Genomic DNA, 21,183 nt, shown 5'->3' on the forward strand with positions numbered 1-21,183 from the left:
ACTTTAAATAAACACTAAGCACTAAGAGGTTTGTTTTTTTTTTTCCTGTCTCATTGACATGTAGGTAAGAAAATGTCACACATATTAAGAGAAACAACATTGCATGGCCCTTTAGTAGGCTTACTGTGTCAGAAACATAACAGCAGCAGAACTTACATGAGCAGAATTTGTTTTCATTAACATTAAAAGCCTCTCATAGACATGGCCTGCTGAGAATTAAGTGTAACTCAGTCTGCTAAATACCACTCACAGTCAGAAATAAAGGATTATGTTTTCTGCTTCCTTGCAAGATTTCTTAGTTGGATTGGCAGATGGATATCTTAAACATTTTCTTTTTTAAAAGAAAACAAAATGTTTTGGCTTCTTCAAGTACTGTGACCAATTTGATTTATATTCTTGCATTAGGTTTTTCTGCATACATGCATCTGTACCCATGCATGCATATAGGGGGAGGATGTATGTGTGTTTGCTTGCACATGTACTTGTCAGAGGAAAATACTGTGTGCACAGATGGACATGGAAGACTGGATGTAACAAAAGGTACCCTAGACTTACTAAACATGACTGAAAATAATATCTTATTTAATTAACTTTATTTACTTAAAACAAGTTCTTTATAAAGATATTTAACACTGACATCTGGATATTTATCCTTTATATTATGAAAACAGAGATGACACTCCAGGTCACTTAGCACAGAATCATAGAATGGCCTGGGTTGGAAGGAACCTTACTGATCAACTAGTGCAAATCCCACTGTCATAGGCAGGGACATCTTCTACTAGACCAGGTTGCACAGAACCCCATACATCCTGGCCTTGAACACCTCCAGAGGTAGGACATCCACAGCTTCTATGGACAACCTGTTCTAGTGCCTCACCACCCCCACAGTAAAGAATTTCTTTAATATAATCACCCTACTCACAGTTTAAAATCATTCCCCCTTGTCCTGTACATGCTCTTGCAAAAAGTCCTCCCATGTCTTTCTTATAGGCTTTAAAAGTCACCCCAAAGCCTTCCCTTCTCCAGGCTGAACAATCCTAATTCTCTCAGCCTTTTCCTACAGAAGAGGTGCTTCATTCCTCTGATCATCATGATGTCCATCCTCTGTACTTGCTCCAACAGGTCCATGTCCCCCCTGTGCTCCAGCCCCAGGGCTGGATGCAGCTCTGCAGGTGGGGTCTCACCAGAGCAGAGCAGAGGGGCAGAATCCCCTCCCTGGCTCTGCTGCCCACGCTGGATGCAGTCCAGGACATGTTTGGCTTTCTGGACTGCAAACACACTTTACCAGCTTTTCACCCACCAGCACTCCTCAGTCCTTCTAACAGGGCTGCTTTCCATCTGTTCCTCCCCAGCCTGTGTTGGTACTGGGGATTGCCCTGATCCAGGTGCTGCACAAACTTGGTCTTGTTAAACCTCATGAGATTCCCACAGAGCAATTTTCAAGTTTGTCCAGGTCCCTCTGGATGGCATCCCATCCTCAGGTGTGTCAACTGTTCCACTCAGCTCGGTGTCATGTCCAAATTTGCTGAGGGTGCACTAGATCCCTTTGTCTATGTCATTAATGAAGATGTTAAACGACACTGATCCCAATACACAGACCCCCGTGGAACATGCTTATGATGTACAGTAAGATTTAAACAACCAAAATCAAATAGTCACCAATCCAAAGAGTTTATACTAAATTCAGCTGGCTGAATTAGTATGCTAAATTCAGATGGCTGAAATTATTAAGTATAGACACTGTGTTTCCAAGTTAATGAGAGGTACTCACCAGATCAGAAGCATAAGCCACCAGCCTGCCCATGATCTCTGTTTCTGTTAGCTCGGGCTTCTCTGACTGCACCTGTCTGATAATCTTTGTCCTTGCAGCAAGCAGTGCAATCAGGGTGGCCTCGCTTGCACTTCCCTGCAGGATAAATTGAGGGAAGATGCAAAATGAAAACATTGCAAAAGAAGAAAAGCGACATTCATTCTGTGTTAATCTGTGAAGTAGTTAACAGAAAATGCAGATGAGAAACTGTAAGGGAGGAATTTCTATTTGATCTTGGTCTTCTCCTTCCCAATGCTTCTGCCTTTTCTCTTAAATCTATGCTTGCTCAGTTTTGGCAACAGCCTTGACACCAAGTGCTACAAAGCTGGACTCACTAAGACTTAAATGTATGTGAAAAGGCTCTCAAACCAGGCACCAGTCTGCTCTTAATTCATAACAATGTCAGAGTAACTGCTGATTTCTGTTACTCTGGATTTCTGCTCATCGAAGTTCCATCACAACCTGAATGCCAACTCTCACTTCTATCAAGACACATGCCTAATTATACACCTCCTTTCATATTAGAATTACCTTGGGCAAGTAAATTATTGTGACTAAAAGAGGAAAAAAAAACACTGAAAAACCAAAACTGCTATGATTCAATACAGCTAATTGCACTTCAAAGTATTAGTTACGTATGTTTTCTTCATCACCAACAAAGATGAAAGGAACAGTGACACACTATTTCTAAATTGCACTCTGACTCACAAAACATCAGTTTAAAATGTGTCTTGGATACTCTGTGATAACAAAAATATATTTTTGTATCAATTTTGTAAATTTCACAAAATACAACTTCCCAGAAATTATTTTTACAGTTTTCATCTAGAAAATGCACCTAAACTACTCTTTTAAACTATTAGTAGCAGTTTGTAAATACATAGTCATAAATTTCAATGTACTGGGGAGTGTCTAAGCAAGATGAAATTTTTAGGTACTTTCAAAGTTGATTAAACACCATGTGAATCATAACAATGCTCTGAATAGAGTCACTTATTTTAGTATCTATGTCTCAGAAATAACTCCAGTGTCAACAAACTAATTTTGGAGTGGTGTTTCTTGTCCTGTACCAAAATTCTCTCCTACATCTGTTGAAGATGTGAGTATACTTACTAATTACAACAAATATTTAAATATGTGGAAAGCAATTTTATTTCACTGAAGAGGAGCCTGATCTGACAGATTTCATATGTGAGAATGATCCCAGTGAGTTCAGACTTTCTCCTGCACTGAAGTTGGCTGAGCTATTCATATGAGACCAAGCTCCCTTCTACTCATGTCAACATCTCAACAGTGAATGAATGCAATCCAGCTGAAATTCAATGGAGTAATCAGGGAAAAGGACAGTCCCGGAGCACCCATTGAATGTATTGCCAATGATGAATGTATTTTATCTGTCTTTTTGGTAGTGAGATTCAAGGAATGTAGACCCCAAGGCATAAACACAAGCTGGAAAGTTTTGTGCACTAGTTTGCATTTTTTGTGCATATTTTATACCTCCTGCTGCTGCATACAGTGTTATGGTAACTGAGGGAATTATGACAGATACAGTATGGAATTAGGATATAATTACTCCTTTTGGTCAAGTAAGGTAGAACTTCCATGTAGAGGCAAGGGGCAAAGGAAATTTGGTCTATTAATTACAAAAAACATAATTTGCCAATCTCCTTAAATAATGTTATTCTGTGTATGGTCTGTAGCCAAACAGAGCTCTCATCACAATATCAGAACATGGAGAAATCTTCCTACTTTTTCTATCTAAAAAGTCAAAATAGCTGAAATAAAATTTACACCATTAGTGTAAATTTTATACTGTGAGTGCATTTCCAGGATATGAATGGGATGCACATATTACAAAAATGGACCTTAATACATAAAAGAAAATGGCTGTAGGAAATTAAAAAAGTTACTCCATTAATTTGAGATCTGGAAATTTAGGTCCCCACTGTTTTGGTGATCACCTGGCTGGGTGGGCAAATGACTTAGGCTGAGGAATAGCCTCTGCTTCCTAAGGAGTGTACCAAGATATCCTGGCTCTTCATCTGTGCTGGTGCATAGTCAATGTATACAACAGTTCTTGCATGAATTTTCTTTTATAGAAACAAGGATGAAAAGAAAAGGCCTGTTGCCCAGCTGAATTTTGCCTCCTGATATACAGCTGGGACATAGCCTAAAGGTACCTGAATCCAGCAAGCTGGAAATGCTTTTGGACGTCTCACAATAGACACAGGCTTTTCCCCCTTGCCTCAGTTTCCATAATCACTTTTTTTATACTGAGTCACCTTTTTACACTGAAGCTTTTTACACTGCTTACAGAGCCTGGTTTGCAATGCTCTTCTATACACTTGGCACCAAAGTCTTGTGCTAAATATTTTTGAGGAAAAAAACCAACCTTGGTTCTTGAACTACTTGGCTAACTGACAAGTAAGATAAATCAGCAGTGTTCTTTGCCAGGCCAAAGATAATTTTGTCTCACCCCTAAAATACTTTTTCTTTGCAGAGCAAGAAAACTCTTTAAAATTCAAAGCAGGTACACTTTCCAGCAATTTATCTAGAATGAACAGCAGGTTACAAACTTCAGGAAGAAAGTTGCTTTCTCGCTTATTTTTGAAAGCTGTTTTTTCTCCTCTTGAATGCTGCATTCTGCATTAAGTGAAGGATGATGATACCTTTGCTTTTACCACAGGCAAACAAAGGTTGCCATGGCAAGCAGGCTCAAGAGGCAGAGGAAATATCAGCAAGAGCTGATGTTCATGTCCACCAGAGCTCTGAACTGAAATTTTCTTTCATCTTTTGCCATTTTGAAGTGTCATCTTGCACAGAACAACAAAGTGCTTCATATTGACATAGACTTTCAAATGTAATTAAGAGGCAATTTTCACAGGCTCAGTTTTACCCAATAGCACAATAATTACTTGGCATTTAGGAACAGAATGACTGGCACTTTCACAAGTGTTATCTTTGCCTCATGCTCTTTTGCTTGGATCATTATTGTTTCAAGAGCAAGACAAGAAGATCTGCAGCCCAAATGACTGCATCATAAGCTGGAACAGAGAGCCCACTTTCGATTCTGAAAATGACCACTTTCTGATGAAAAATTATGGACAGTGCAGCACTGTCAGCCTGGAGGGGCAATATTTCCTGCTGATAACAATCAGGCATAATTGCTTGCTTTAACTGGTACAAAATAGATGTTGCTACGATGCATGAGGGAAGCTTGATTTCTTGAACATAAAGCCCTCCCTAGCAATCGTAATGATAAAGATACTAACAGAGCAAGCAGATGAGTAAAGAACTATACTGGAAATACACTGGGGTAGGTACAGCTCCATCTAGGACAATGACAGCATTTGGATTAAATTCGTTCTTGCTTGGGAAGATGTTAGGAAGAATTCATTGGAATACACTGTAGGCATGTGCAGCTGAGATCAAAGAAAGAAGCCCCCAGTTCTAGCATTTAAATCAGATGTATATTAGAAGCCTGTATTAGGATAAAATGGCTTGTGCCCTGGCCTTCAATGACCAGACTCCAGAGATTATCATAGGAGCACAGAGCAATTATTTAAATTTCAATCTTCCTCATAGAAGAAATCTATTTTAGATAGAAAAATATCTGTGACCAGAGTTGCATTTGCAGAATGATCATGCGCTAGTGGAGCCATGGCTGACAAACAACATAGCTCTATTATGCATGCAAGATTGCCCATTGATGATATATTCATTATTGTTCATGTTATCCACTCAGACATTGTAAGTTTCATTCAGCAGTCAATGTCAAAATTTGGGGACTTTTTTGTAGTTTGGATATGTAGTGTAGTCTCAAAATTGTATTATCTGTTGATAGAACTGCTTAGGTTCACATTTTAAACAGCTCTTCATTTTATTATAATAGTCTGGTATTTCCTTTTGTTATATAAGAAAAACACAAATTTCAACCTCTTTGGCAAAAATTTATATACTTTTTACTACATTCTGCTATTTCTATTTATCAAAGACTGTCTCCAATGTTCTGTGGAAACTGACTGAAATAAACAATTGCAGATAGAAAAGGTAGACTTCCAACCTCAGCTGTGAAACACTGCTGTATATTGTTGATAAGTATGAGCTCAGTTCACAGAATAACAAATTAAAGTCTCCATCCTACACAATTCTAATTTGAATTTTAAGCCTAAATTTTAAATTTAGCTACTAACAATTCTTCACTGAGAAGTGTTTCAGAAATCAGCTGCTCTAAAAAGATCAGCATTACTTTCATGAATGATCCTGCCCACCTATAGACATTCTCACAGACCATCAATCCTTCTGAAATTTGAAAGGAACCCATGTGGTAGCAAAATAAAAAAAAAATATATTTCCTTCATTAGTGTCCTAGTATAAAGATTTTACAAAATCATGATTTCACGAACTCAATCTGTATTCTTTTTTTCATTTCCCCTCTTACCTGGATGACTCCTCCACCTTGGCCATCCTTCCCAGCTAAAAATTCCTCAGGCAGATTAACCATCTTTCCTAGCCAATCCAGCATGACAGTCTCCAGTTCTGTGCAAGCTGGACTTGCAGCCTGTGTTGAAAAACAGAGCAGAGGGAATAATCTCACTAGACCATGAAGAGAAATCAGATCTACCTGAGCAAGAATAATTCTCTCTCTTTCTCTTTTTCCTTTGCTATAAAGGAAGAGACTAGATGACTAATGTCACCAGCCAAGTTAGGGACCTGAAGACCATTTTGTGCATATAGTTTCTAACACTTACTAAAAAATGTCGAAATAGGCCTTACATAGAACCATGACTATCAAATGTCAAAGCTAGGATTTGCATCTTGCATATTTTTTTTTCAACATCAAATACCAGCCTCTTTTGAGAAGAGTATACCTCATATGAATGTGGGGGTTTTAAGAAGATTTTCCATTCATCCAGATGAAAAGAGAAATAACAACAATGGCTGCTAAACAGCAATCATACTTATTACTGGATTACCAGTATGTTTGCATTGCTCTCACTAATTCTAAATGTTGGTGATTTTTCAAGAGCAACACCTGTATGAGGAAATAGCCTTTTATTCCTAGAATCATTCAGGCTGTCTATGTGAAAACCCTTAATTAATCAAGGAAATTTACTTACAAAAATACTGTGTCTTCACTGCTAATAATTAATAATTTCATTGTAGAATGTTACTGAAATGCTTAAAATTCTGGCAAGGTGAAGCACCATTACCACACACCAGAGTAAACTCACCCAAGAGAAGCCCACACATCCTATTCCACCACACAGCATATCTGCAAGTAGAGCTGGGAAGGAAGAGGCTGAAGGGAAGTAGGCAAAAAAGTACGGACTGTGCCAGTGAGTCACCTGTATTAAGTGGAAAATAGTTATTTTTAACTAATACAGGAAGCAGAAACAAATTGTCACAAAATCAAAAAAGGCTAGAGGTTGTGACAAGCCAACAGGTCTTGACTAGCTGGCTCTAACAGAGGATCTCATTTTTTAGAAAAACTTACCTGGTTTTTTTTTTCACGATTTTTTATCTCTCTTTTACTCAAAATAAAAATAAGTAAGTTCTCACCCCAAACCCCCAACAGCTCCAAAATCAGAGTTCTCAATTTTTCTTCCTAGAAGACAAGAATTGTGTGGGTCATGGCAGCCTGAGCTTCTCAGGCTCACTGCTCCTGAGTCTCTACCATCAGGGACTCTCTGGTATTGTGGTTTTCCATCTCTGTCATGCAACAGACATAGGAAGAGTGTCTTCAGTGCAGCAGAAGTCCACAGAACTCCCTTGTTCACACTCTCATGTTGTTTGTTAATTCTCAGGCAGTGAATCTGTCCAAACAGCTCCTCACCACAAAATGAAACAACCCATTCCAGTATGCAATACCTTCTGTAGAAAATTAAACTCTCGTCTCCCTTCAACTGGTTGTGACTTACATACAATTCCACTTTGTATGAACTAAAATGAGAGAACAACATAGTAACTGCATAAATGGTAGTCAACTGTCTTGCCAAAGCAATGTTTAGCATTCTCTTATGTAACATCCAAGCAATTTTAAGGATCTGTGAGATACTTGATAGTGTTCCACAACTCCAATATAATAAAATTTGAAAGCGGAAATGCACAGCCACACAGCAGTGTTCAGTAGAAATAATGTGATATGTGATATGTTTGGCAAAAACAGCTTTTACATTCAAAAAGGCAAGCTTTTGAAAAAAGTCCTTCCACAGATGTAAGCAGGAATTCAGCAGATCTATGTAAGATTTTTTTCATGGCTGGAAGTCTAGAGGCTGCTGAGTTATTGAAGGCTAGCCTTTTCTTACACCATTTTGTTTCCTTTTTAATATTGGAACTCCTCTGTTACAGCTGGAGGGTAGTACAACTATACATTCTCTCTTGCCTGAGTTCAGTGTCTCTGTGCTGTTTTGTTCCGCATTCATTCTCTGATGAATTTTAGCTTTTACACTTCTCTCTCCCAGTCTGTGATAAAGTTTCTGGTTCTAGAGCTAACTCGGGGATTGCTGTACCACACTGTTCTGCATGCTGCAAATAATCTGTTTCTTTCATCTCCTAACCTTCCTCATGCCAACAGCCAGCTCTTCTTTAAGGGATGTGGTCCATGCCAGGGGGAAATTGCCTTAACTCTTGACAGAATGAATCAGGTATGACTTTCCCTGCTGCAGTGTACCAATTTCAAATGTGCCTCTCTTTCACATGAAAACATCTCCTATCCATTACAATTTTCCATTGTCTAAACTAGCCCTGTACCTGCTATGTTCAAGATTTCTTTTTTAATGGTCACTAGGTTGAAACCTGTCAAATCAGTTATCCAAAGACAAGCCACTGTGAACCTCTTCAGGTGTATCTCATATTTGGTCAGGATATCTTTCTTTGCTGTAACAAGGTTTTAGAAATCTTGTGGCAAATATCTTCCTTCACAAATCAGAAAAAAAAAACCCGGATGGGACATGGCTCTCCACAGTAAAACAATAAAATATTCAAGAAGCAGTGGTCCCGACAGGATCCACATGCACAGACTTTCACTGATGTCCGTAATGAGCCAGAGCTGCCACTGTTCATCTCCCCAGCTCTAATCCTCTGTGATCTGTAAGACTTGTGACATTCATCTTAGGTTAATCAAGTTAAACTGACTGCTTGCTGGGAGCCATTTGCTTGATGAAACACAGCAGATTCCAGTTGCACCACTCACACAAAGGGAAAAAGCTAAAAGCCCTGGGGCAAGTACAGCTGCGCTTCTTCCTCCTGCCCCTCCCTCCCCTTTCCAGTCCCTTGAAGCAGCTGTAAAATTCTTTCTTTTCACCATGTTAGAACAGATACACTTAGTCAGATATTGCAAAGAGCCTGACATAATTGATGCCTGTTTTTTTGCCCTCTGTTGATAAAAAATTATATTACAAATGTCTTGGGTTCACTCTAATTACCACTCTAGTGCTTCTCAGAGACATTCTATTTCCAAGATTTCTTCTAAGGATGTCTTTCTCTGGCTTGCTCAGTCTAAGCAATTGTCTTCCTTTACCACACTCTAAGGATAGGTACTTCAGCTGAAAGTTCATAGATTAATGGATCCAATGTGAGGAAAATTAGCATCTTAAGTAACACTATTTGCAGTTACAACTACACTTGATCATTTTTGGCTCTAAAAAAGAAGGACAGCAAAACAAATCTGAGAGTGAAAGGCGACTGATATTTTTACATGCAGATCCTTTCCTACTGTCTGTCTGCTGTGGAGATCAGAGTTCTGCAGTTATTCCCTCTGTCTCTGTGTTAGAATCAGGAACCTAGTGCCATTATTGTCATTATCACTGGGTGGACTGCCCTTTGAAGGTCTACCTTACATTTCACAGTAAGTCCCCATAAGGCAGTTTCGCTACTCATGAATGCTTTTCTCCTGCAGGGAGAGATACTGCATTATTATCACTTCACACAATTAATTGACCCCTGCCCTTCTGAAGGAACACCATTTTTACATTTTTAGTCATACAATAAGTAGCAAATATCTGAACACAACTAACACAGCAAAGATGTCAGCATGAATGAAACAAGAATCACTTATGGGCCACTAACAGCTTACAGACAAAACAAAGGTTTATGGTATGTCATATTACTTTTTCTTTCTGAAAAAGCCCTTTCTGAAGTTCTTCATTTATAAAATGGATATAAGACATTCCCTAATCAAACAGTGGTAAATGCTATAGATGAAAAACAGCAGAAGTACCTTTAAATGTTATTCTTGTCAGGAAAAATGGGAAGAAGATTACGTGAAAATATAACCTGAACAATTAGGGCAAAAATATCTTTGCAGACTGGCTGGATAACCTGATAAGGAGAGCTATAAGCTAGGAATGATGAGGGAAGGAGAAAAAACCCACAATCAAGGGAGGAAGATGGACCAAGCTGGCAAGCAAAGGGGGAAGGGTAACGTGGACATGAGAGAACTCAGAATGAAGCTAAGGCTAAAGCAGACTGATCCCCAGTGTATCTACACAAATTAGGAAGTGCTGAGAGGGCAGCTTTAGGGCAGTGGTAGGACAGAGGAGCTCTCACATCTTTTTTGGGGAATCAAGACAAATGGGTGCCTCTCTGAAGCACCTATAAGCTGTGGCACAACACGTGGGGAACAAACAGAAAGAAACAGAAGGCTGAGTGCAGGTACAGGGCTGTGATTTCACTGGGATCACAGAGATGCTGTGGGATTGTCCCATGACTGAAGTTCTGCAGCAGGTGAGGACAGACTCTTCAGGAAGGTCAGATCAGGAAGATGAGGCAGAGGAGTGGTCCTTTATGGAAGAGAACAGCAGGAATGCACTGGCCTCTGCCTAAGAATGGACAATGAGCCAGTCAAGAACTTGAGAGTCAGGACTGGTGAAGATATCAAAATGGGCAATATTTGGAAGTGTGCATCTGCTACAGACCACCTGATCAGAAGAAGCACATGAGTGCAGCATTCAGACAGCTGGAAGAAACCTCATGTTCACAGATCATAGCTCTCACATCTGCTGGACAGACGACACAGCAGGACACAGTCAGGATGGCTCTGGAGTGCATTGATAATTAGCTAACACTGGAAACTGTGGAGGGACTGACTAAAATGTGGGACAGGCTGTGGGACTGCACATTTACCAACAGGAAAGAAGTTGTGAAGGCAGTGCCCTGGGCTGCATTCAAAGCATGGTGAGCAGCAGGGGAAAGGAGGGGGTTCTGCCCCTCTCCTCCATTCTGGTGAGACCCCACCTCGACTGCTGTGTCCAGCTCTAGGACCCCCAGTACAAGGGAGGACACTGACCTATTGGAATGAGTCCAGAGGACGGATATCAAGATGATCAGAGGAATGGAGCACTCCTCCTGTGAGAACAGGCTGAGAATTGGGATTGCTCAGCCTGGAAAAGAGAAGGCTTTGGGGTGATCTAACTGTGGCCTTCCAGTACCTGAAGGGAGCCTACAAGAAAGATGGAAAGAGACGTTTTGCAAGGGCATTTAGTGATAGGACATGTGGGAATAACTTTAAAATGAGAGTAGGTTTAGATTATAGGTTTGAAAAAAAAATTCTTTACTTTGAGGGTGGTGAGGCACTGAAACAACTCCCCAGACAGATTGTGAGTGCTCCATCCCTGGAAGTGTTCAAGGCTAGGTCACATGAAGAATGAAGGGGAAAGGCCAGTACTTCATTAAATACCTTGATGATGGGATAGAGTGCACCCTCAGCAATGTTGCAGATGACATAAAACTGGGAGGAATGTTTGATACACTGTGTGGTCATGCTGCAATTCAAAAGGACCTTAAGTACCTGCAGAAATGGGCCAACAGGAATCCCATGAAGTTGACTAAAGAAATGCAAAAGCCTGTACCTGGTGAGAAATAACCCCCTGCCCCATACAGAGCAAGGATCGACTGGCTGGCAAGCAGCTCAGAGGAAATGGACCTGGGGATCCTGGTGGCCAAGCTGAACATAAGCCAGCAATGCACCCTGGCAGCAAACACTGGGACCCAAGCATACTGAGCCATGGTAACAAAACTGCTGCCAGAAGGTCAAGAGTTGATCTTTCCCTTTTATGCAGTACTGGAAAGGCCACACCTGGAATGCTACATCCAGTTCTGGGTTTTCCAGTACAAGGAACAAAGACATACTGGAGTGATTCCAGTAAAAGACCATGGAGATGATTAATTGCTGTGTCTGTCATGTGACAAGCATCTGAAAAAGCTGAGGTTGTTCAGCCTGCAGGAAACTCAGGTTGTTCATGTGTATAAACACCTCACAGGAAGGTGTAAAGAAGATGAAGCCTGATTCTTCTCAGAAGTACCCAGTGACAAGACAGTAAGAAATGTGCACAAACTGAAATAGAGAAAATTCCACTTAAACATAAGGAAAAGCTTTTTTACTGTGAGGGTGATCCAGCTTTGGAACAGGAAGCAGAGCTCATCCTTGGACATATTCAGTGACCAGCTGGACATAGTCCTGAGCAACCTTCTCTAGCTGACTCCGCTTTGAGCAGAGGGGATGGACTAAATGATCCCAAGATACCATCCAATCTCTACTATACAGGACCTCGTGGTTCTGTGCCCATGTAAGTCTTTGGAATTAAGTATAAGCAACATGGGTAGAATCAGAATTACTATAAGAACTGGGATTTATATTGTGCTCTTTGTGTCACTAACATTTCCCACCAGTGGAAAAATTTAGGATAGAACAAATTTTCTTCAGAATATATCACTTTGTAAAAGTAAATTTGTTTGCAGGGCACATAAATATCGAGAAAAGTCAATTTAGTTGAAAGAGAACATGACATGTTGATGACATAATTGGAATTCAATGTCTCACTTTCTACTCTTGAGTGATTCATCTCTTATTTTTTAATGCATTATTATTTTATTGAAAGTTCTCAGGTGTTCAAAGTGTTTTCTCTTCTACTTCACAGACATTACTGTTTTCCTTCAATGAAAAAGAAAAGGCAATTATATCTATGAGCAGCAATTAAAGTATTTGCACGTGTTGGACATAATTCTCTTATCTAATCTGCATTAATTTAATTCCCTTGGATTTAAGACTTCATCCTCAAATCTTTGCAAAGGGTGCAAAGGTTTCAACTGACTTCAGTGGAGCTTTGTTAAAGTACAGCAGGCTGGTTCCAAGGAAAACAAGATAAAATCATACTGGATATCAAATATTTACATTGGTCAGTGAAAAGGAATTGGCATCATAGTACACTGACTAAATTAATTTTGATTGTGGTGTCCAGACCCATCACAATCATATCACCTAGCTGCATCTAGAGAAGAAATCCAAAGTGCTTATTGAGGAGATCCAAAGGAGAGATTCCTCATTAACTTTTACTAATAATTCAGTTCTCTTCAAGCTACTTAGAGGTCTAAGGAGACAAGGATATATTTAAAATAAAAAAGGTGCACTATGAGTGGAAAAACAAGAAAATTTCAGGCCTGAACAAATGCCAGATGCTTTGCCAACAGTTCTGCATTGTCTGTCCAATACTGATCTATTCAAGGACTAATATTTAGGCAGTAGTCGTCTGCCTTAGAAGCTACGAGAAGTAGTTGACATTTAGGAGAGTAAGTCAACAGAACAAGTATCGGGAAGAATCCTTTCTAGTCAACTCTCTAATAAAAAGAAGTCTCCTAAGAGAATTTTAACATTTAAAGATCAGCTTTAAAGCTGTTTCTAAAGAAACACTTTGGGCACAGCAGACTAATAAAATACTATTTTGTAAAATATTTACTATGCTATGAAAGTAGTAAAAATATCACATGAAACTGAAAGTTATGAAGTTTTCCCTTAACCACTTCAAGGGAGGAAAGGGAATTCTTTTCAAAAGTAAGCCATGCATGAAGCAAAGGAATGATGTAATTATTTCTAGGAAGGATGAAAAACATTAGTTAGATCATATTCAACATGTGAAGCTGACTCCTGCCTTGTAAAAGTTAATCAGTAGGGGTACTTATGTTGGTAAACCCTCACTTTCTCTAAGGTGTTTGAAAACCTAAATGCAGTATTGAAATTGCACTACATTTCCATTTTTCTTACCCCTGGCATAATGATCTTCTCAATGTCTTTAAAGACATCCTCAAAGCTCTCAGGATCCTGGGGTGCACAGTCTGCAATGAGGGGCCGTAGGTATCCTGGTTCCACATCTGGGAATACCTGCCGTTTCTCTATCTTCTCCAGGTAATCTGCCACATAGTCCACCATCTCCTTCCCTCTCTTGCGGAATTCTGCAGCATCCATTAGTATCGGAGTTTAGGTCTTTTTCTCAGAAAAACACTTGAAAAGAAAGAGAAAAAAATAATCATTTTTGAAAGAGAACTTTACTAGTTTTAAACCTGTTATTCACAGGATTTATAGGAAGACTCATATGGTCATGATATGAGTAGATTAGATTAATACAGATAGACAATAAGGTTAGCACAGAAGAACAGCAGAAGCACATTGATGAAGATTCAAAAATTACAGATTTATTTCCTACAGCTGCTGGTTGACACAAGGATGTGGCACTGTTAAGTGGCACATAAGCTCCTTCCTGCCTTATGGAGAAGTGTAAGAAAATAGCCTGCTGTGTGTCTCTACTATAATCTGTAAAAACAAGCTATAATAATCACAGTTATCACAGTGATCTACTGTGCTGCCCTGTCATTTTATTTGCTTTTCAACTCCTCTCTTGTCTCAAGATCTAGCTTCTTTACTCTTTCACTGTAAATGCACATGCTTTGTCACCTACAAAACTTTGTTTCTTATTGAAGTTTCAAAAAGAATTCACTTCAAGTTGATCTGTACTGTGTTTTGCAGGACAACATGAGGAAGCTCTGTCTGGGGCTGCCCATATTTCTAAGACATTGGGCTGCAGCTCCAGGAGTTCTTTGAGATAGGCAGATTGTGGGAGCACACCCAAGGTGATATGCAGCTCAGCTGAGATGAGCTGGAGTTCACCTGCAAAATGCTCTGCAAACATAAATTCATGATATAACACTGCCTGCTCCCACCACCCTGGCCACACAATTTTATTACTCTGTCTAGCTGTACATTTTGAGTACTCACTGAGTATATGGCTGAAACTTTTTATTCACTGAGTACCAAAAAAGCATCCCAGAGTCTTTATACGCTGACATTGAAGGGTACTGTTCCTTGGAATCCAGTCAGAAGACTGGCAAGAGAAAAAAGAATATTCACTACTGGTCTCAAGAACTATTGTGCTTAGCTCACACACCTGTAGATCTTCACTTTGTAAGGAAATAATTCTATTAGATAAGTAGGAGACAATTTTTCAGATACCAAGTATTTGTGATAATGATTTCTAACTGAGGACGTAATTTTGAGAAAAGAGAACCTCCTGGGCTTTATTACATTTGAATTAGTACTGTAACATCACAAGAGAAAGACATAAACAAGCACTGTCTTAGACACGTCTCTGCTGCTACAAACAAAGGATCTGGGATTTGTGTGGAGCGATGCTGCTTCTATTTAAGAAGACAGGGCGCTGCTGTAGGTCACGAAACACTTGGGAGAGCAAGGACCTGCACAGCAGGGACTTTTAGGTCCCCAGATATGGTTGTTCCTGTTGCTATTTCACTAGAGTTTTGATATTCTCTTTAATCATCACGTAAGTGTTTATTTGGCTCTGTCTCCACCTTTCATAAAGGGGTATTAGGACCTTTCTCATATCTTGCTACTAAGTTGCTGGAAATACATTACCAGCGGTCATTACAGTCCTTAGAATGTGCAGTGGGCAGCTTTGTGTGTCCACTCCCTTTTGAAAACCTGTATTTAAGCAAGCAGTTTTGTTTCTACTCCTTTAAAATCAGGATGTTTCCATTTCTTCCATACCCCCTGAATCTTACGTGCATTTTCATTTAACACGTTTGTTCATGGTTTAAAATTTTAATAAAACTCTCTAAAGAAATCAGCACAAACTGCAGCAATCAATATGCATTTCTGTGGCATCAATCTAATTACACACCAAGGGTCTGTTCTTTGGTTTCGAAATTTTTTGCCAGAAGAAATCTAAATACTGTACTGTTGAACTTCTTCTATAACGCATCTCTAACTTAACTCTTAAGTCATGCTATTATTATTTATTTTATGCTACTTCATTCATGGGTTCATTGCTATAGCATGCCCTAAAGAACTTGAATGAGGTGATCTGTTATTTTTTCCTCTGGTTTCAGAGAAGAAAGCTATGAAAAAAAGAATGTAACAAACAACCAAAAAATTAGTGGTAGATGCCTGAGACTGAACTGACTCAGAACATGAGGACTGGTGTTCCCAGCACTGCTGTGGCTCACCGCTGTGCTACAGTTATTCCTACAGACCTTTACACACGGATCACATCAGATGACTGTCTCATTCCACATCTGTGGTTCCAGCGAGCCCCAAGTACAGCATCAAGACAGGTAAGAGCATCACTGCATAACAGCATCACTACACTACTCCCTAGCCTTACTTGGTAGTAATCAAATAAAATTAACATAAAAACTTCTGTGGATCACAAGGTCTTTTCCTAAAATACAAATCAAATGGCAAAAATTAAATTATATTGTATGTAAGCTCAACACACAACACACAGGAAAAAAAAGAATTTACTTTATTGGAAAAAAAAGAATTTACTTTATGTAATTACCAGAACATACATGGTATGTTTTATAGGGGACATTTACATCATCTTGTTGCTACACAGTATGCTGAAATTTTTATTTTTATTATTAGAAGTTTGGACAAAGTTCTTTTTGGATATCAGCATAAGCAAATAAAATATTACATCTAAATATCAGATACACATTCGTGGTTTTAGTCTATTGCTATGGAACTCAATTAGACAAAATATACATTTTGTCTAATCATGAAGATCTTGTTTGTTATTGGGTAACTTTACTGCTTCCCAAGAATGGGAGGTTCATTGGCTCATCCCAGCATTGTTTTGACCGCACTGCTTCTGTCATTAATCACTGTTGCAATAGGAAAATTCAGGTAAAGAATTAAATTACAGGGGAAACCCACTGTTTTGCGTGGAAGTAACGGAACCCAGAAGCTTAAATGTTAAGATTTGAAGGTTGAACCTTTCATCCCAAATGTGCTACAGTGGTTGCGTTGTTATAAATTGATATGAACTCATATTTACTTAATCTCTAATACTCTTACAGTGCAGTGAAGTATGTCAAACTGCTTTAATCTGAAGCAAAGTATTTAACCCTTCTTTCTTCCAAAGGCAATACCTAGAAATGAATAATCTGCTTTTTTCTATTCATGCATCTTCCTTCGTAAAATTCCCTACCTACAGTAATATATCTATCTCACGGCAGAACTGTATAGGCATACTTATTGCAGGAACACAGTGGTCATCCTTTTCACTTCCTATGTTATATCTGTTCCTCTGTGAATGACAAGACCCACTTACCCTCTCATCCCTATTTTTATTCTCTTCCTGAACTGTTTGCTATAGATCTCACTTCACTGCTTGAAAGTACTACTTGCTATGGAAGCCATCTTCAGTAGACAATTTTAATGCTCACTAGTAAGTGCTATCAAAATGCAAATTACTTCATTTCTCTACCAGTACAGAATATCTCTACTTCTTGCATGCATATAAAGCTCATGTACAATGCAACAACACAATGCATAGGGAGAGACCTTCCCTCTATGCCAGTATATTTTTAAAATATAGAGATTTTCTAAGAAGCAAAATACTTCAGAGGACTCAGTCCTTGTGGTTTAAAATGAAAATGCTGTTTGAGAGAATCTGTACTTTCTGAAGGGATGAGTGTTACAGTCTGCATGCAGTCAAAATATCCACTTAACTTGAAGGAACTTAAACTGCAAAATAATGCAAGCCAAGTTTCCAAAGCTAAAGGGAGTTTTAGAGAAACTAAGCCTCTTCCTAAAGTATTTAATAGTGGTATATCTTCTGGAAGGCTCCTAGAGAATGAGAAAGTGTCCACACTTTCAGAGATCCCACACCTCCCAAGATGAGTTTCAGTATATTCAGTATCTGTGAGCTGAACCCCAAGTGAGGAGAGCACAGCTTCTCAGTGGATAGTGAGGTGCCCTGCCTAACTATCAACTTCTGCCACACTGTGAGCAGTCTGTATGCAAATTTATTGACAGTCTCACTCTAATTGATAAAACACAATTTTACCAAGTATATATTCTGCCTGAGCATTTTTGTTCCCAGCAAGAATCAATGGCTACTGGCACCACTGCATACTTCTGATTAAATCCTACTTTACTGGAGAAGATTGAATTCTGTTCTAAACTGCAGGTAAAACCAAGAAAAATCATGTTAAACCTTAAATTATATCAGTGTATCTTTTTTTATTTATTCATATATAAACTCCTTGGTCTTTGATTTTGCTGTAATTTGTCAGAGGACAAATACACTACACAATCTAAAGTTGACATATCCTTTGTTGCTTTTTTTGAACTACTCCTACCTCAGTGCACTTGAAATTAGAATACAGACACATTTTATTTTACTGAAGTTACTGAAAATTGTTGCTGGTCTTTAGATTGTGTATGTTCATTTGCCAGCACTTTTCTACTTTATCTGAAATTGAACCATACAAATGAGTAGTTTACACACAAGTAATTACTGAAGATATTTATAGGTATAGTATTTTGTTGGTAACATTCAGCTTATTCATTATTTCTGTTAAAAGGTATTGTCTACGATTTTAGAATCTGGGTGAGTTTTTTCATATTTACTAAATATGATTGTAAAATATATATAAATGCTACCAGGAAATTCATTATGAGAAAGAAAAAGAGAAAAAAGATGAAAAAGCAGAAAAAATAGGGAAAAGAGGAAAAAAAGAACAAATGAAGAGAAAGGTATATTTGATGCATTCAAATTTTATGTCTCCCTCGTCTCCAGTTGATCAAACTAAAATAAACAACACCTAACAAAATAAAATCTTTTAATAGTTCCTGTTTATAAATGCAGACAGGAAGAATGCATAGACATATTAATAGCACCTAAAACTTTACTTTTTTTGAGCAAATACAGCTATAACTGTGTCTCTTTCTAATATATGAGTCAAGTGCATTTTCTATTCTGCCAACTGACTGTTGCAGACCAAAATGTAATTTAAGGCTCATGGTGTTTCAGTGACACCACTGAAGCCACGAAAACTTCCTGCTACTGAACCAAACTGAAGGTTTTTGCAGCTGTTGCCACTGTTAAGCTGAACTTCCCCTGCTGGCAATAGGATATTGCCAGAAAAAGAGCCAAAGGATGAATTTTACTTCAGCACAAGTAAAAAGGAACTGGATCTACACTGTACTTCTACCTTTGCACTAGTCAAGAATTAGGAGTATATGTTATAGCCCCTATATTTTATTTAAAGAATTACATTTTCCAGAAGCTGCTGGCTGTATTCATTTACTGTCACTGGCACAGTGTCTTCAACCTTGTAATGTTCCCAACTGAGGTCTTACTACAGTGATGGGAAAGGGTTATTTCTGAGGAAAACTTCACCCTAAAAAAGTCATGCATTTAATTTATCTTGAAATTTTATTATTCAGAATATTTGGCGGTAATTTCTCAAGTTCTACTTGGTTATTGCAAACATTGCTGTACTTGGAAAGACAAGGTACAAACTTTTGTATACATGGGATTCTACATAAAGGCATATAAACAGTTACAGGTGACATACATCATATGGAAGAAAAAGCAAACACAACACAATAGGTGCACACTACATTGTGCAAACTTAGATTAAAAATAAATGCTATTACTGTTATCATCATCCCTAAAATAACACAAGCTGGCTGTTTATAAACTGAGATTCCACTCTCCATAACCAATTGTTGCATTAATCCAAATATACCCACCATAAAGACTTAAGGACAAAGAATGCTACTTACAGCAAGTTGGTAAGGTTTTTGCTTCTCTCCTGCCCTTCTCACTGCCCTTCTTTTCTCCTCAGTGACAGCTACAAAGCAGAGAGGATGCAGTTGCCAGCATATATAGGCAGAGTATCCATGCCCCTTCAGCCTATCACAGCCACGGGCTTTGCACGGAACGTGCAGCAGCAGCATCTCTCCCTCCCACAGCTCCTCCAAAATACAGCTCGCAAAGAAAGCTCCCTGAAAAGCAGCGGGATCTGACCGAGAAACGGCCCTTGCCTCCTTGCCTAGGTTAACTCTGCAGTGCTCTGTGTTTTTCTTCCAGGGGCTCCACTCACAAGTTCATTAGCAGTGAGTGTCTGATCACATGCTCCCCGTCTGTGCTGCACACTCCGGGACATTTCTGCCGAGGCTGCTGCAGTAACAGCAAACGCTTTGTTTCACTTCTGTGAAATATTATTGCCAGGAAAGAAACACAGATATGGTTGAAGTACCACTCAAGCGACTGCAAGCTCAGGTATCTAGCTGTGGAATAAACATCCCCAGATAAGCTTTATCCAACTTTTCCCAGTTTCTCTCTTTGATCATATGTACACTTAAAAGCAATTCTAACCGTTTAAGATTTGTTTTCCTATTCTAAAAGTTTTATGTGGAGTTCTCTTTCCTAGATGAATCCAGGTGACTTCCTGTCATTTCTATTTCAGTCAAGTTAATATATTAAAAAAAAAAAAAATACTATCAGCATTTCATAGTCCTCAACAGCTTACAGCCAGGCAGTGTGGCAGATTTGGGATGGTCATTGCACTCACACCAGTCTCCAGTCTATTGCAGTATTATCACAGCAAACCTTTTTGTGAAGGAGGAAAAAGTCGCAGCTTTTTAAAACTGTCATGGCTGTGTTTGCTCTTCTAATGTTACAAGCCCATTGAAAACTCTGCTACAATTCTGGAAGAGCCCATTCAAAATAAAAACAGTACCTAAACTGCCCAGGTGAGCTTTGGGGTGTCATTGCACTTGTTGCCAGATGTTATTCTATGATCTGACTTGCATTTGCAATGCCTGGGTTGGCTGCTGTAATGATTACTTCTTCAATCTTGAAAAGCATCAATAAATCCCAGAGTCAGTTGCCACAGCCTCTGAGATGTTTTCCACCTCAAATCAACTCCTGAGTTCACAGAGTCACAAACTGGGCACAGTGGGACCCCACAGGAAAACAGGTGTTTTGGGGACTTTTCCTATATATTTCTTTCTTCCTCAATTTGACTGAAAAGGTTGAAAATTCAAAATTTGTTTTGACGGTATGGTATGAGACATGCAAAAATTGAAGTTGTCCCTCGTAAACTTAAAGATAACTGAAATTTCACTTCAATGTTTCATCCAATTGGCTTGCAAAAGGTAAATAACTTTCAAAAGAAATTAAAAATGGAAACTAAAATAAGGATTGGAGTATTAAAATGCTGGTTTAATCAGTGTTGAAATAGAGCCTCAAAGTCACCTGATGTGTTTTTATTTCTCTGCTGTA

The 21,183-nt window shown here is 38.8% G+C and overlaps 1 protein-coding gene across 2 annotated transcripts in view; it reads right to left on the reverse strand.

The window, feature by feature from the left end:
• The window catches only part of DDC (dopa decarboxylase), a 72,430-nt gene that overhangs the window by 36,555 nt on the left and 14,692 nt on the right, over positions 1-21,183 (reverse strand). The window contains exons 1-5 of one of the 2 annotated variants that reach the window (XM_009099432.4): positions 19,680-19,797; positions 13,854-14,090; positions 7,048-7,161; positions 6,255-6,374; positions 1,775-1,909 (exon numbers count right to left, since the gene is read on the reverse strand). In XM_009099432.4, coding sequence (XP_009097680.1) covers positions 1,775-1,909; positions 6,255-6,374; positions 7,048-7,161; positions 13,854-14,054 — 570 coding nt within the window. In that variant the 5' untranslated portion in view covers positions 14,055-14,090; positions 19,680-19,797. Of the gene's footprint in view, positions 1-1,774; positions 1,910-6,254; positions 6,375-7,047; positions 7,162-13,853; positions 14,091-19,679; positions 19,798-21,183 lie in introns of those variants that run through there. The other variant, XM_018907406.3, reaches the window with a different exon arrangement.

The sequence above is a fragment of the Serinus canaria genome, chromosome 2 (assembly GCF_022539315.1).
Source record: "Serinus canaria isolate serCan28SL12 chromosome 2, serCan2020, whole genome shotgun sequence".
NCBI lineage: Eukaryota > Metazoa > Chordata > Aves > Passeriformes > Fringillidae > Serinus > Serinus canaria.